This window comes from Pristis pectinata, chromosome 17 (genome assembly GCF_009764475.1).
Source record: "Pristis pectinata isolate sPriPec2 chromosome 17, sPriPec2.1.pri, whole genome shotgun sequence".
Lineage (NCBI taxonomy): Eukaryota > Metazoa > Chordata > Chondrichthyes > Rhinopristiformes > Pristidae > Pristis > Pristis pectinata.
Genome location: NC_067421.1, coordinates 13,769,336 through 13,785,849, shown reverse-complemented (window position 1 = coordinate 13,785,849; position 16,514 = coordinate 13,769,336). Strand labels below are relative to the sequence as shown.

The 16,514-nt window shown below is 41.7% G+C and overlaps 1 protein-coding gene across 5 annotated transcripts in view; it reads right to left on the bottom strand.

The window, feature by feature from the left end:
* Nucleotides 1–1,571: 1,571 nt before the first annotated feature.
* Nucleotides 1,572–16,514, bottom strand: part of LOC127579391 (calcium-binding protein 1-like) — an 85,950-nt gene continuing 71,007 nt past the window's right edge. For 3 of the 5 annotated variants that reach the window (XM_052032156.1, XM_052032159.1, XM_052032158.1), the window contains 5 exons: nt 13,588–13,618; nt 9,067–9,210; nt 6,866–6,975; nt 4,158–4,305; nt 1,572–2,516 (listed from right to left, as the gene is read on the bottom strand). In XM_052032156.1, coding sequence (XP_051888116.1) covers nt 2,491–2,516; nt 4,158–4,305; nt 6,866–6,975; nt 9,067–9,210; nt 13,588–13,618 — 459 coding nt within the window. In that variant the 3' untranslated portion in view covers nt 1,572–2,490. Of the gene's footprint in view, nt 2,517–4,157; nt 4,306–6,865; nt 6,976–9,066; nt 9,211–12,716; nt 12,768–13,587; nt 13,619–16,514 lie in introns of all 5 variants that reach the window. The other 2 variants (XM_052032155.1, XM_052032157.1) reach the window with 1 other exon arrangement.

The following is a 16,514-nucleotide window of genomic DNA, read 5'->3' as shown; positions in this document are numbered from 1 at the left end:
TTCTCCAGTCTCTCCTCATAACTGATCTGCTCCATCCCAGGCAACACCCTGGTGAATCTCCTCTGCACCTTCTCCAGGACTATCACATCCTTGGTGACCAGAACTGCATGCAATACTCCAGCTGAGATCTGACCGAGGTGTTGGAGCATAACCTCCCTACTTCGATATTCAATGCCCCAACTAATGAAAGCCAGTATCCTATATGCCTTCCTAACCACATTGTCTACCTGCATTGCCACGGTCAAGAACCTATGGACTTGTCCTCCGAGGTCCCTCTGTTCCATAATTCTCCATAAGACCCAACCATTCATGGTGTACATCCTGGTCTCATTAGTACTTCCAAAATTTTAATCTAACCTGTCGAGCAGGGAACACCTGGGATCAAACCGACCACCCAAATTTGTCCTCCATATTCCTCATCATTCTCCCTCCCTCCAGAGGTTGGGTTAAAGGTAACCACTTTGTTTCTGGCAACTGGTTATTTTGAAATTGGTTCTGAAGGTTCTGCCTCCTAGCAGTTTGGGGACTGACCTGTGCCAATGGTAAACCATATGGATTGAGGAGATTGTAGTTGGATTCCTGGTTAGTGCCATATCAGCTTATCTCAACCTGGGCAGCAATGGAACTGTTGTTCACTTCAAATAGTTAAGGTATTCCTGACCTGTTCTGCTCCAGTCAGGTGGAGAAAGATGTCTAGGTGAGGTACTTTCAAAAAGTGATCTATTGTGTCTCCTTTGAAATGTCTTCACATGGAACAGCCTACACTGCCAACCTCAGAGGGATGAGGAGCAACTCACAGGCCAGCTTCTAAAGCTAAAGTTGACATTCCAATATTGAGAACTCCCTTGAATCCTTAAGGCCACAAAAGCCTCAGTTGCGTGTGCCACATGTGCAGTACGGTGATGTTAGTGCATCATACTCAACTTGTAAAATTCAGCTCCACTTTCTACAATGGGACCACATTTCAGAAGCCAGAACCACACAGTAAGAATGAATTCCCACCCCTCACTGTTACAGCAACTGTGACACTGAGGTTGTGATTACAAGCATAAAGTAAATGCAGAACAAAGAAAGGCCTCTTCTTCCATCATACTTTTGAACACCACTTAAATGTTTGATCATTGCAGACAATTCATTAATTCCCTGATCACGAGTCACTCATTGTCTCTTTCTGAGGGAGATGACCAAAGTCAGTTAAAAGAAAGTTCTCCCTCAATGTTATAGGAACGAGGGTGCATGCAATCTGGCAGGATTGTTATTTATACAGCAGCTTCATCCTGTCCAAGAAGAACCTTTGATGTCACCCTTATTAATGTGTTCAACCCACAGCAGCAGCAGAGAGACTGAGAATAACCAGACTGTGAAGAGTTGAAAAGATATTCTTGAGCATTTCAATCCGGTTTCACCACAGCCGTGTATGCAGCAATCTAAGGCAGGTTGGTGCATGAAGCAGAGAAAGAATTCTGGTGTTAACATCTCTCACCTTCATCAATATAAAACAGAATAGAATTACAGAGCACAGGAGGCCATCATGCTTGTGTTGGCTCTTTGAATGAATTAGCCAACTCTTAGTTGTCTCACAACTGTACTTTTTCTGTGCACCCTTGCAAAGTTTACCTCTTCAACTGTCTTCTGAAATTTATGACCGAATCTGTTTCCGATGCTTTTTTAGGCCATGCACTCCAGATCATCACTGGAAATGGATGGGAGAGTTCAATCCAATTCAAACCATGAAGAAAATGTCACTGGTTCTCTCTAGTGCAAAGTAATGGGGACAGTTGTGAAGCATCTCCATTGCGTTTACAAGCATGATATCCTGGGATTTCATAGCTCAACCTACCACCACAAAACCTACCAGCAGCTGGAGGTCTCATTTCCTCTCTGAAGCTATTTTAGGACTTTGGTTAATGCGAGAATGCATTAATTTCCCGTCTCTGGTATTTCAATGGAACTATCAACTCATGTGTTTGAATGTCGCATTAACCTCACAGAGACAAATTAAATAGAAATGCGTCAGTGTGATTAGTACAGACACAAAACAATTCTTATCCCTGATATTCTGTTTAGCTGAAGGCTAAGTCCTGTAAAGCCTCATAAAAGACTGATGAACTATAAACAGCTTGTTACAACTTTACATTTCACCTGTCAATTATGTTAGTGATTTTATTTTGAGCACTGCACACTTAAAGAATAATCTCACCACCACGTTTATATGTACAATCCTTGGTGGGGAATCACTTGTATATGATTCTGGGACGATGTTTAATGTGAAATCCAGGCAGCATGAGAGTAGAAAGAGTTTCAGTTTGTAATGCAATGCCCCAGCATGATGGACACTTGGTATTTCTTCAGTAGTTTGGAACAGAAAAGGTTTTGCTCCTTAGCCAGCAAGTCTGTTTAATAGTCTCAAGAACAGCGTGGAGACACTGCATCAGTTTGTGTAATTTGGTGGCTATTTGCCATCTTGGTCCAGAAAGTGTTTTTTCCTAGTCAGCGAGACATCATCCGGACAAACTCTGCCAAGGTAAAGGTTTGAAGAATAGTGTTAAGTGAGGAATATGATTTGAGGTGCTCAACCTAAGCTTCAGTTCCGACCTCTTTAAAACTTGATTAACATGCTGAAGAGAGACATTAAACTGGCTTGACTACTAAACTGACCAAAGATCCCTCACCCCACCCTGTTCCCTCACCAGCCCCTCACTGTGGGCTATGTAAATGTGGTGCATGAGAGTTGGGTGGTGCAGGAGTATGGTTTGTGTGGGGACAGTGGTGTGTGGTGTGTCATTACATATATTGTATGTGAGTCTGGCACACACGCTAGTGCGGAGTATGACTTGATATATGTGAACTCAGTGTACAGCATGGTGCGTGTAAGTTAATGGTGGTGTGTGAGAGACTGCAGTGTGCAAAAGTGTGGTGAATGAGTGCAGTACGTGCAATTGTCGTGTGTGTGTAAAAGTGTGGGAGTAGTGCATAAATGTGGTGTCTAATGTATGACAGTGCAGTGTGTATGATGAACGTTGAGTGAGATTGTGGCATGTGTGAGTTGGTGATGTGTGTTTAGTGTGTGTGAGTGTAGAGTGTGTGAACACAGTGTGTGAATAGTTAGGGACCAGTGTGATGATGGATAACTTTCTCCAGGGTGAATGAATTTCCCAGGACACCCCAGAGAAGTCCCATATTCTCTCTCAAACAACATTGTAGGCTTTTTCACATCCCCTTGCAAGGACATTTCTCAGTGTAACAGCTTTACTGAAAGATGGCCTCTCTGAGAATGCACCTTAACATGTTGCAACTCCCTGCATGAGCTTTTGAACAGAAGCATCAGAAATGGTTACATACACTTGCATCCCCTTTAGTTTAGTACACTTCTCAACTCTGGCGCCGATGAAGCAGTCAGAATGAACGGCCAATCAGTTTCACAACTCAGGCTGACTTTCCACGGGAATGGAGAGTCACTGGGGGACTCATGGCATCATTCAGGAGTGTTAACTCACTGGAATCAGTTTCATTCCACAAAAATTCAGCTGCTCAAAATGCCCTTCTGTTCCCAACTTAGTCACCAATTTAAGCGCCAGTGTGTGCTCTTGTTTGATAAAATTAAGATACATCAATCAATGCAATTTTTGAAGTCCAGTAACGGTAAGCACTTGGTTCAGAGCATGTCATGTATGAGGTTGCGGTGCTAAAATTTTAGCTGCAATCTCTTCTTTCGAGAGCTAAGATGAATATTCCTCACACACTAGCAAATTGGCTAAATCAGTCCAAAAATAAGCAAACTGACAAATGCAATTGAGACTTCTATGACATCTATTAATAAACTTTGTCACAGTGAGTTAAAATAAGCTTGAATAAGCATCAGTTCATGTTGAATTTAAAGGAAGCCTTGCACTTGAACTTTTTCTCATTAGTTATGTCTCCAAGACTCAGTACATGAAATAGTGGGGAGGGGACAGGTGAGAGTGGATCAGCATCCACTGCACAGATTACCCACGTGGGACGGCCTCGGAAATTGAAGGATGTGGGGGGAGGCGAGGATGGAATGAACATTGGGCTGGTGAAGTAGTGGTTGGCTTTCAGCTCATTTTGTCCCAGTATGTGCACTGTGCTTTGGATATGGTGCTCAGCCCCACTGGGTTCTTCAGGCTGCTTCTTACCTTCAAAGTCAACACGTCCATCACCATTCAAATCAACATCTTTCAGTATTTCTTCAATGTCCCGGTGTCCAATCTGTTGGCCGAGTAATTTCTTCATGGCTTCACGAAGTTCTGTTGTGCTGATCTCCCCATCTCCATTTGTGTCAAACTGCATTGAAGGGATCGGACTCAGTCTCAGTGTACAGCAGAGTGAAACAAAACATGAAGTACGTAATATGCCATTCAGCCCATCTACATCCTGCTAGGTTTATGCATCATGCAAATCTCCAACTCACTCCTCCTCAATTATCAACATCCAATCACTTCTCCCTCATGTGTTTGTTCAGCTTTCCCTTAAATGCCTCCGTACTACTTCCCTCAGCGCTCCCCAGCATAGTGGGTCTCACCCGCATTACCTGGCTTTCCTTTTGCAGGTACTTCAACATATCACACCAGGAATGCATTTGTTTCTTATTTTCTCTCTGCGGCGTGGGTCAGCTGGTAGCACACTTGTCAGTCACAACATCCTGAGTTCGAGTTCAACTCCTGACGTTTGAGTCTATAAAATGGCTGGTTCTGCTGTACCGAGGAAGTGCTGCACTGTGGGAGATGTTGCCTTTAAAATAAGCCCTTAGCAAACTCCTGTGCACCCTTATTACCAGCTTTATTGATTTCTCAATCTACAACAGATGATCTGGTCATCATCACATTACTGAAGATGGGAATGTGTTGTGGGAAAACTTTCCGCCATCATTCCTACATCACTACAACGTCTGTACTTGAAAGTGCTCTGCTGCCAGTTGCCACTTCAGGATGTGTGGAGATCTTGAGAATTCCTTAACAATATCAGCTATTCAACATCCTTGTTTTCAACCCTCCATGGTGTCACTCTTCTTACCTCTATGACCTTCTCCACCCCACAACCACCCGAGATATCTGTGCTAGACCGAGCCAGAACTCTGGTCTTGGTCACTCGATCATTGGTCTCACAGCTCCAGCGACCTGGGTTCAATCCTGACCTCCGGTGTTGTCTGTGTGGAGTCGGCACTTTCTCCCTGTGACTACGTGGGTTGCCTTTGGGTGCTATGGTTTCCAGCCACATTACAAATCATGTAGGTGAGTGGAAGAATCTGGAGGAGTTGATGGCAATGTGGGGAGAATTAATGGGGATTAGTTTAGGTCAAGTGTAAATGGGTGGTTGATGGACAGTGATCTGAAGTATCTGTTTCTGTGCTGTATGACTAGGACATTGCTGGCATTGCTTTCAGCTGCCTAGGCCATAAGCTCTGTAATTCCCTCTATAAGCGGCTCTTCCCTTCTCCCTCCCTCTCCTCCTTAAATCCTACCTCATTTATCCCAGAACATGGCTTTGTCCACAAGTATGAGCTAAAGATAGTGAGAGCTGGCAAACATTTTATACATGAAGGTTAATCCTGGACTCACCCTCACACCTTTCATACACATTCTCTCTATTCCATCAGCATCGGGAATCCTAGCCAAGATTTTCCCCTCGCAGTTGGCACCAACCTGCTGTCCTTGCACCCCTGGTAAACCCAGATCACTCAAACCTGGAGAAAGAACTCAACCTGGCAAGTGCTGAACAAGGCCTACACCCTCTCAATCACTGAGGTAAAATTGGTCAGCCGGTCAATCCACACACCTCCCCCCCCACTCTCTGAAATGTGCCTAAAGCTTCCCATTTCAGAAAATGAGAAAAGGCCATTCAGCCCACTCTGGCTCCTCACCTCTGCCATCTCAGAGTGTTATTGTGTTTTGAACTGCTCAACATGGCCGGATATTCCAAGATAAGTTTATATTATATAGAAATTAGAATTATGCAAAAAATGACACACACCAACCCATCATTCAGCCCAACTGCCTTTGCCATTTTTATGATCTATCTAACCCTACTGGGATAACCTATTCTATTCCCGGTGACCATAAGACATTGGTGCAGAATTAGGCCATTCAGCCCATCCAGTCTACTCCGCCATTCGATCATGGCTGATTTATTTTTCCCTCTCAACCCCATTCTCCTGCCTTCTCCCCGTAACTTTTGACACCCTTATTAATCAAGAACCTATCAACCTCCACTTTAAATATACCCAATGACTTGGCCTCCACAGCCATCTGTGGCAATGAATTCCACAGATCCACCACCCTCATTCCTCCTCATCTCAGTTGTAAAGGGACGTCCTTCTATTGTGAGGCTGTGCCCTCTGGTCCTCGACTCTCCCACTACTGGAAACATCCTCTCCATGTCCACTCTATCCAGGCCTTTCAATATTTGGTAGGTTTCAATGAGATCCCTCCCCATCCTTCTAAACTCCAGCAGGTATAAGCCCATCAAACACTCTTCATATGTTAATCCTTTCATCCCTAGGATCATTCTCGTAAACCTACCCTGGACGCTCTCCAACGTCAGCACAGCCTTCCTTAGATATAGGGCCCAAACCTGCTCACAATACTCCAAATGTGTGGTCTGACCAATGCCTTATAAGGCCTCAGCATTACATCCTTACTCTAGAGGAATTGGAGAGACAGGATGTGAAACCAAGCCAGGTCTTGAAATTTACGTGGGGGTTCACCAGATTTCCTGGCAGAACCTTGTTGGAATCCCCAGGGAAATGTGAAGGCCTTTACCCTGATTTTGAAGTTACTGCAGGAGATTGGAGAAAGCCCTATGGAAATGCCAGCCATGCTTATTTAACAGTTGTTGAAATGGTCACCTCCTTGAAAGCATCCCGTAGCTCTTTCACTCCGATCATGTCAGCTGTTTCCGCCAAAAGCTTGGGTCCCATCAATTCCAGAAAGTCATCAAAATCAACGTGACCACCCACTGAAAATAAAACACACAGAAACAAGAGGCCCGGTGACAATCTTACTTCAAATACATTCATCCTGAGAATGCTCAAGCAATAATACTGGGTCCCAGAAATTATTTTGCAGACGTTAGTGATTAAATATTCAATGCCATTGTGGGTCATTCCATTAACTGCTATTTTAATGAAGGTTGCAATCTGCTTAAGTTAAACAGGATAACAAATATATTCATATCCTAGACAAAGGTTCTCACACTGACACATCAATCCATCATCAACCAACATCCACTGTGAATTATAGGGGTGATTTCCATCCTTTTCATTCACTCCATTTTCAGTCTGGGCAGAAATACAGCAGGTAATAAGAATTTCTAACAATATTTTAAACAGAAAAGAGTTAACAAAGTCAACACTGGACCAAATGGAAACAAGTCTGGGAATTAATAATAGAAAACAAGGAGATGGCAAATGAATTAAACAGGCATTTTGTATCAGTCTTCACAATAGAGAATGTGCACAACATCCCAGAAATAGCTGTAAATTGGGAATTGGAAGGAAGGGAGGAACTTGGAAAAATTACAATATCCAGGGAAATGGTACTAGGCAAACCACTGGAGATGTGGACTGACAAGTGTCTGGGTCCTGTTGGATGTCATCCTACAGGCTGAAAAGAAGTGGCTAGTGGGATAGTTGATATGTTGGTTTTAATTTTCCAAAATTCCCTTGATTTGAGACAGGAAAATAGTGTAACTCCATTATTCAAAAAGGGAAGGGGACAGAAAGCAATTCAACATTGTCAATGGGAAAATATTAAAAGCTATATTTAAAGACGTTATGGAAATTCCAAGGTGATCAGATAAAGTTAATGCGGGTTTGAGAATGGGGAATCATGTTTGACCAATTTATTGGAGTTTTTTAAGTAGTAACATGTGCTGTGGATAAAAGGGAAATGGTGGATGTCCAGTCCTTAGATTTCCAGAAGATTATTGCAGAAAATTACAGCTAATGGTGTGGGAGGTAACATACTGGAGTGGACAGATGATTGGCTGGCTAACAGGCAGCAAAGAGTAGGCAGAAATGGGTCTTCATCTGGTTGGCAAGATATCACCAGTGGTGTGCCACTGAGATTGGTGCTGGGGCCTCAACTTTTTACCATTTACATAAATGGTTTGGAGGAAGGGATCAACACACACAAAATGCTGGAGGAACTCAGCAGGTCAGGCAGCATCAGTGGAGGGAAATAAGCAGTTGACGTTTCGGGTCGAGACTGTGTGTGTTGCTCCAGATTCCAGCATCTGCAGAATCTCTTGTGTCTTGGAGGAAGGGATCAAAGATTTGTTTGCTGGAATTGCTAACAACACAAAGCTAGGAAAATAAATTGTGAAGAGGATACAAAGGGATATAGATAGGCTAAGTAAATGAACTAAGATCTGGCAAATGTTATATAATGGGAGAAAATGTGAAAATGGTGATTTTGCAGATAAAAACCAACATTATCTAAATGGTGAAAGGTTGCAAAACAAAAGGGGATTCGATTGAAACAAGGAGGATCCAGCTTGTTGTCTGTATTCCCAGCAACAAATGGTCTGTACCCAGGAACCCTGCCCTTAGCATTCAAGAGATGTTGGTACCTGGGTTCCTGCTCCACAAGTAAGTAATGTTATTGTTGCATTCAGAGGGGCAGGTCATAACTTTGTGATAGCCCTACTCTTGACTTTGCTGGCCAGAAAGACCAGCCAAGTAACAACCCAACTGAAAACCCTACTGGCATAGAGGGAATTCCTGCTACCGTCAATGTGCCTGGCATCAGCATGTTAGTACCTGCCATTCACTTGGGGCAGCTGCTCCTAAGGCACTGCAGTGATTGTGCACACAATCCTGGTGGCTGGTCCAGAATGTTGTAACACTGTGCTACTCCGTCACCTGCATGCCACACATGCAATGCCATGAGCATTTTTGCTTAACTTAGTATGTGGTCCAAGCAGACCGCAGCAAACAGAACCGTGGTAGATCCTCCAATTGGTGTCAAAGGGAGACGATTGTGGTGCTTCAGGTTTCTACATTCAATGTAACACATCTGATTAGGTTGCCATTGAGTGCAAACTCACAGTTCATGTTAATTTGCTGGGAGAGTTCAATCAGCTCCATCTCAGTTGGCATGTAGCCCATTGTCCGCATACAGTTGCCCAGATCTTTGCAGCCAATGAAACCATCCTTGTCCTTATCAAATTCTTTGAACGCATCTCTTAGCTCTGTCAATAAAGAACCACGTAATCAAAAATAATACTCTATTTACAAGTCACGTCAAAATACTATGAGTACTGGAGGCATGAAACCAATATTGTTAGCATTTGCTCTGTAACTTCAATGTAGAACCACCTTCCAAGGTACTTCACAAGACAGTAACTTGGTGAAAGTAAAGCTCTTAGGACAGATGTCAGGAAGAGAGAATGATGGAGGTGTTTGGGGAAGGAATTCAGAGCTTTGGGCCAAAGCTGGTTATTCCAAGGTGCAGGAATACGTGCTGAAGGACGCACTGAAGCTCAGTGCAGCCACCCACAAAGGTTCTGTGGGGAAGGACCAGAGTCTAGGATCCTGCCACCACTGGACACTAAGAGGCTGGCCCTGTGTAAGTGACTCTCAAACACTTGTGCATTGTTTAAGGAGGAAACATGAGTGGTGTTGACACATTGAAAAATAATCTATTGATTTGATGGTACAATAATGTAGAGAAAGATGAGTCATGATTGTATTTACTGGATATATAATGAATAAAGTATATTTTTGAAGTTAAAGAAGTCTGTCAGAAACTCACTGGTGTTCCACAGCGGGGGGTGTTGTCCATGACCAAGTGTTGCAAACTGGCATGTTCAAAGGCCAGGACTTGGTGCTGGGACACATGCTGACGCTGGGTGAAGACCATGCAAGGGCTCTCTGGGGAAGGACTACTGATCAGGTTCCTCCCGCCATTGCATGGAGATTAGTTTTAGTTGAGTTTATTATTGTGACATGTACCAAGATACAGTGAAAAGCTTTTGGTTGTGTGCCATCCAAGCAGATCATTCTGTGCATAATTACATGAGGTCGTAAAAAGGAAAACAGAATGCAGAATATAGTGTCACAGTTACAGAGACGGTGCAGTGCAGGTAAACAAATAAAGTGCAAGGGCCATGATGAGGTAAATTGTGAGATCAAGAGTTCATCTTTTAGTTGAGATCTGTGTCAAAACCCTATGAACTATTTGCTCAATAAATGTATATAGCAATTAGCAAGTTATCGGCTAAGAAATGGGAAAAACATGACTTCTGATGAAAATGTTGACTTGAATAATTTGTATTATACACATGATTTCTGCACAAATATTATACACATGATTTCTGCATGAATATTTTGATATATAAAAAGCTGAAGGTACAGCTCTAACAATGGCCAAAAGGACTGGAGAGTTGCTCAAGAACCACCCAGCTTCCTGACTAGGGGCATCCATACTGTTGTGTGATGTCAAACTGACCCAGCTCAGTAAAATTTCATGGAAGCTTTCTGTATTCCAATGACAACCTCTGTTTTAAATTCGATAACCCACCTTGGTTTATAACAGAGCTCACTATGTGCTAGATTAGCTTTGCCATTGTTTGGTCCTGTCTATTGGAACCTCAACACTTAAAGTCATGGAACTACTGAGCAAATCTTTGCAGCAAGACAGCAGGTGGTGTAAAACCTCTCACGTTGGGGTTTGTACTGCATTTAGACTTAATCTACTCCATTTTTTGTGATTCGGGGATATGTTCCAATTGCTTTAGTGGAACCCAGCACTTGGTTTCAGTCAACACCCCCTTGCTGTGGAATACTGGTCAGTTTCAGGCAGACTTTTTTTTAAACTTCAAAAATATTCTTTATTCATAATATATACAGTAAATACAAACGTGAATCGATTTCCTCTGCCTTCATTGCACCTTCAAATCAATACATTATTTTACAATGCATCAATGCCACTCATCGTGTTTTGTAACAGATGCATTCAGTAAGATGACAGAGATGGGAAGGGGTGCCAAATGGGATGCGTGAATATGGAGCACATAACAGAGAAGTTTACCGAAGAGCCTTCTTCAATTACACTGTGTTCTGCACTCTTTATTCACTGCTTTAATATGGGCTCTATGTTGTAACTTGCATTAAGGCTATGCCGTCATTTTATAAGAGGATTAAAGTTTCCTCCTTCAGATTTGGAATGAAGTTGAAAGGATCTAGAATGCAAAAAAATGAATGCTTTGGGATTACAAATGGACCAAGTTAATTTCTGTAACACCAGGGTGCCCCTGTGCTATCTGAGTGCCGTTTAATTGGTTAGAAACCCACTCCAATCCCAGTCCCGTATCAAATCCCTTGCCCATTTTCACTTCCAGATCAGTTTTAGCATAGAGGACATTAGAGTAGAATCCCTGGGTTTAGAAACTTGCATTCTGGTGAACGGTCTGAATCCATGCTATGGTAATATGCACACATGGAACTCCACTACTGACATTTGATTCCACTGAAACTGATGGAATTGAATTTCAAGAGCAGAATTTAATGTATGTTATAATGTTACATGTTTAGTATAAACAACAAAGGACAAGTCTCTTCCCCAACAACGTGTCTTAATTACAAGTTCAAAGGGAAATCCTAAATGTTATACCTGGTATTTGCCATCTTCTGGTTTCTTCCAATGAGCTTGCCAAATCTGGGACCAACCATTGGGAGGAGTTTCTGTGCATAGGGTCTCTGTGCATTGTTGCTGTGCCTTTGCTCCACCCTAAAACCATTGCCCATGGGACCAGTTCCCCAGAGGTGATATAGGCTTTATAATGCAGTAAAGCCACCCATTGGTCTCTATACAAAATATTCACATTTTATAATGCAAAGCAACAAGTGAAGATGTAGGAACCACAGTCATTCCACAGGGAAAGTGGCCAAAATCACTGTTGGAAATTAAGGTGGTAAAAAATACTTCAGGGAAAACTAATTCTCTATATAGGACAATAAACTCTTGATGGAAGTAACTAATATTAATTACTGTTTGTTTTTCCAAATGAACACCCCAGTAATGAGCAACAAGAGTCAGAGGATTCAGCTGGCATTGCTATTTGAACATGAGAATGCAATTCAGGACTGAGTTCGTGGATTCACCAAGATTTTCATAGATTCCTCCTTCCCCAAAATCCAGGAACAACCACGTTAAAGTAATGGTGGAAAATATGGAGGGATTAAGAATTAGTCATAAATAACTAATATAACTTAGGGGTTCTAGGAGACAATGATCTCAACTGAAATTAAATGGTGAAGGTTAAAGAGCTCAAGGGGTTGGAGTGTGTGGGGGGAAGGGGAAGGTGGGTGATGTTTAATGGTTGCACCTCAGGCAGCAGAACCCATTTATACTTTAACCTTCCTCATGTGTTACCTGCTCATTGACATCATCAGTTAAGATAAAGCTTCACTACTTGTCCCTGAGTAATATATTTCAGCTGTAATTCCAACTTCTTGCATCAGTGCTATCTACTTCCTCAATTTCTCAGACCTGTGACTAAGTTTACCAGTTTAAGTAGTAATTATTGGTAAATTATGTCCAGTGAATTTATAGTGATTCCCCAGACCAGCTTCATGGAGGGCACCAGATTTAGAGCCTGGGTTCTGCATTGTTATTAATGGAACTAAGAACCACTGTATCACTAATGTCCCCAACAATAAGCTATCTAAAAACATAATTTCTCGACACAATTACCAATGTCAGTTCCTCTTGTGAAGGCTATGTGGGACATAATCTTCTGGAACTCTAGAAAACAGGGGTAGCTTTATTATAATATTCATAGTTATCCTTCAGCAATGCAATAACTTACACATATGCATGCACACACACACACACACACACACACACACACACACACACACATACACAAGTATAATGTAATAAAACTTTCAGATTTCACTTCATGTGAAAAAGAACAAATTAATCTTCACATTTTTAAAAAGATTAGCCATTTCTCTTAATTCTATTCATAAATATTAATAATGTTTCATTACTCTCTGTGGTGCATTCAGCAATTTGCAATGATCGGGAAACACTGTCCAAATGAGTAGGGGACACAGGTTCAATAATAACCTTGAAAAAGGCAAATTGGATAAAAACATAAAAAAGCAGAAGGAATGTGAGGCCAGGCAGGAGAAGCAGGGGCGTGGGACTCACTGAAGAGCTCTTTCGAAGGTCTGGCATGGGGGCTCAATAGACTCTATCTGTGCTGTATAATTCAATGATATTGATTCATGTATGAAAATACTGGCTCTTAAAGCAATATTGATCTACTGAGACAACTGATCACGTGGTATGCTGGAGTGGCTAAAAAGGACGCAGCCATTTTGGAAACAAATCTCTAGTTCAAACACTCACCCTTTTGCCATATTCAAACAGGGTGAGTGAGGGTAGGAAAATGTAAATATTGCTTCTGGGCAAAATAATCCAAAGGTTTTGTGTGTGGCACTTACAAACAATACTGTGCAAAGAGAGACATCCACTGCAAATGCAGTTTGTTTTTTAACTACATATTTAGTCCAGTTGTAATATGGCTTAAGGATTGAAAATTAAAAGAATTACTTACCTTCAATTTCTTCTGCACCTAGTTCTCTGTCCTAGTGGCAAAACAATTTGCATTAGAAAATCTTCACCCTTGTTAAGGATTTACAATGCAAATACAATTATGTCAAAGAGGATTTTATTACTTCACATAAAATTCCATTCCCTTCCCTTCAACAAGGAGAGGCCCTTGATATGGATTCATTTCCACAGATACCAGTGTCTGTGTCGTCTCTTTTAATTAATGATAGATAGATGTTGGGCTGCCCCAGCGTCATCCTTTAGAGGGGTGCATCTAACTGAACCCAAATGATTGAAAGCAAAAGGAGCATTTCAAATAAAGTATTATTTCAAATATATATTATTGATGCCATCCCTTATGCACCTCAGTCCCAATGGCCATTGAAAGTCAAGGTACTGTCTCCTTGTTGAATTAGTTCATGTTAAAAGATTGTTTCCAGATAGCATGCACAGAATCAAATGGAGTTGAACCATGATACAATGGACTCAGTAAAGAGCAGCACTCAGAGTGCGCACTCTGGGAAATGCATTTGTGCACCTTGTAGTTTCCTAGGATGTGCTTCCTACAAGCAGTGCTCTCTTTCCACAAACTCTGGATGCTGGGATTTTCAGCACATAAAAAGCAGCAGGGCATGTCCAACCACAGATAAGAGGGAATGAAAGCTGGAGGCTATGAAGCTTTACACTAGCAGATGCGAACTGAAGTACAAGTCCAAGTTAACAGTATGGTTAGCAGAGTATACTGAGTCATGGAGAGTTACAGCATGGATCATCAAATACCCATTTACACTCATCCTACCCTAACCAATTTAATTCTTTCCACATTTCCATCAACACCCCCTAGAATTGACCACTCATCTAATGACTAGGAGCAATTTACAGTGGCCAATTAACTTAGCAACACACACATTTCTGGGATGTGGTGGCAACCGGAGCACCTAGAGGAAACCCATGCAGTGACAGAAAGAATGTGCAAACCCTGCACTGCTAGCACCGGAGGTCAGGATTGAACCAGGCCAATGGAGCTATGAAGCAGCAGCTCTACTGACTGCATTATTGTCTCGACCCAGAAGAGAAAAATGCCACGAATACTCAGTGGATCAGGGAGAATCTGTGAAGACAGAACCAGAAGTAACCAACCCAAAATATAAAACCTGCTTCTTTCTCAAAAGATGCTGCCCAACCTTATTTTTGTTTATATTTTGATTTTCGATCAGCTGCTGTATCCTAAAAAATGTATTTTATTTGTGTAGGAGAAACACTTGTGATTTTGCTGTTCTGTCATTTTGAGAACAGAAATTAAGCCATGTTTCAGCATTACTTCCTCATAGTGGCCAAAGCATGCAAAGATTTAAACAAAAACTGGACATTAGGGAACATGAATAAAAATGTAGCTCAGCTATGCAAAGTTCACAGTGGCAAGTAGCTCAACAGACCAGACCTCTTACTTTATCTCTACTGCAGTCTACTTCTTGTATGCCTTGACAGCCATTGCTCAGATAGAAGTGACATGTGGAACAGCCACGTCAGAAAGGGAATGCTCACATTTGAAAAGATTTGCACTTATACAAGTGTCCTTCAACCTCAGGTGGTCACAAGTCACCTTACAGCTAATTAAACACAACAGTGCAGTAAACATGGCAGCTAATTTACGAAAAGCAAGCTCACACAAAAAGCACGAGAAAATGACTACACTATCAACATTGGTTGAGGTATACAAGATTAGTCTGGGCATGAAGATTATCAGTACTCCTTTTAATGCTACCAGGTGATTTTCTACATGCACTTGAGATCTCAGTTTAATGGCTCATCTGAAAAATTGTATCTCTGACAGCGCTGCACTCTCTCAGTCCCGCTCTGGACTGATTACATGCTTGCTTGGCTTTAGAAAGTGATTGTGAACAAATGGGTACTAAGAATCGAGGAGAAAGATTTATTTTGCTATGTTGCTTTGACAGATTCTTTGTGGAAGCAAATGAAAGATGAATTCAAACTTCCTGTGCTCATTACATGATGGAGCCTAAACACAGCTGGATGGTGATAAGACAGCAACTGGAGGTAACCTCCTGCCAATAATATGTTCAAGAGTCATAATACCTCCTGAGTTACAACGTTACTATAGAACTGCTGCTGATGTAAGCACATTATAATTGATATCTGTGGGTAGCTCGTTACGTCTGTATGGTGTCAAAATGTGCCTGGACAACAAAAGCAATTCACACTCTGAAATGATAACTTCTTCAATATTTAAACCTTGAATTGATATTTTCTTTAAAAATCAAAAGCTGTTAGGTAACAATACAAGGTTGTTCAATAAAAGACGTAGTCAGTTATACAAATCTCAGTGAAACCTGTGCTCTCAATAACCACTCTCAAGCTCATGACAACAGCCAAGCGCAGCATCTCAACATATATCCTGTTAGTAAGATCAAATAACCACCTCACTAACTTACATTTCAACAGCCAGTCATTCAGAAAGATACAGTGATAATCACCAAATGATGTATCCTGAAAGTCACATTTTTAATCACATCTAACTACACCTATCAAGTAACTTCGAGGAGTAAACCTTTATACTCAGCACATTCATCAACTATAGTAACCACTCTGAGCATTATCTCTTCGTGCTTAGGTCAGTCATTGAGACTAGGTATCATCTCTTGGGTTATACTTTCACATTCAGCTGATTTATAAAGTTTAGTGATTGAACACCGTTCAATCATTAATGAACATTCCCACTTCTGACCTTATGGTGGAATGAAGGTCATTAATGAAGCAGCTGAAGATGGTTGTGCCTTGAACAACGCCCTGAACAACTCCTGCAGTGATGTCTTGGGGCTTCCATCAACCATACCAACTACCTTTGTGTGAGATAAAACTCCAACCATTTGTGTGTTTAACCCTGATTTTAATTGATTTCAATTTTACCAG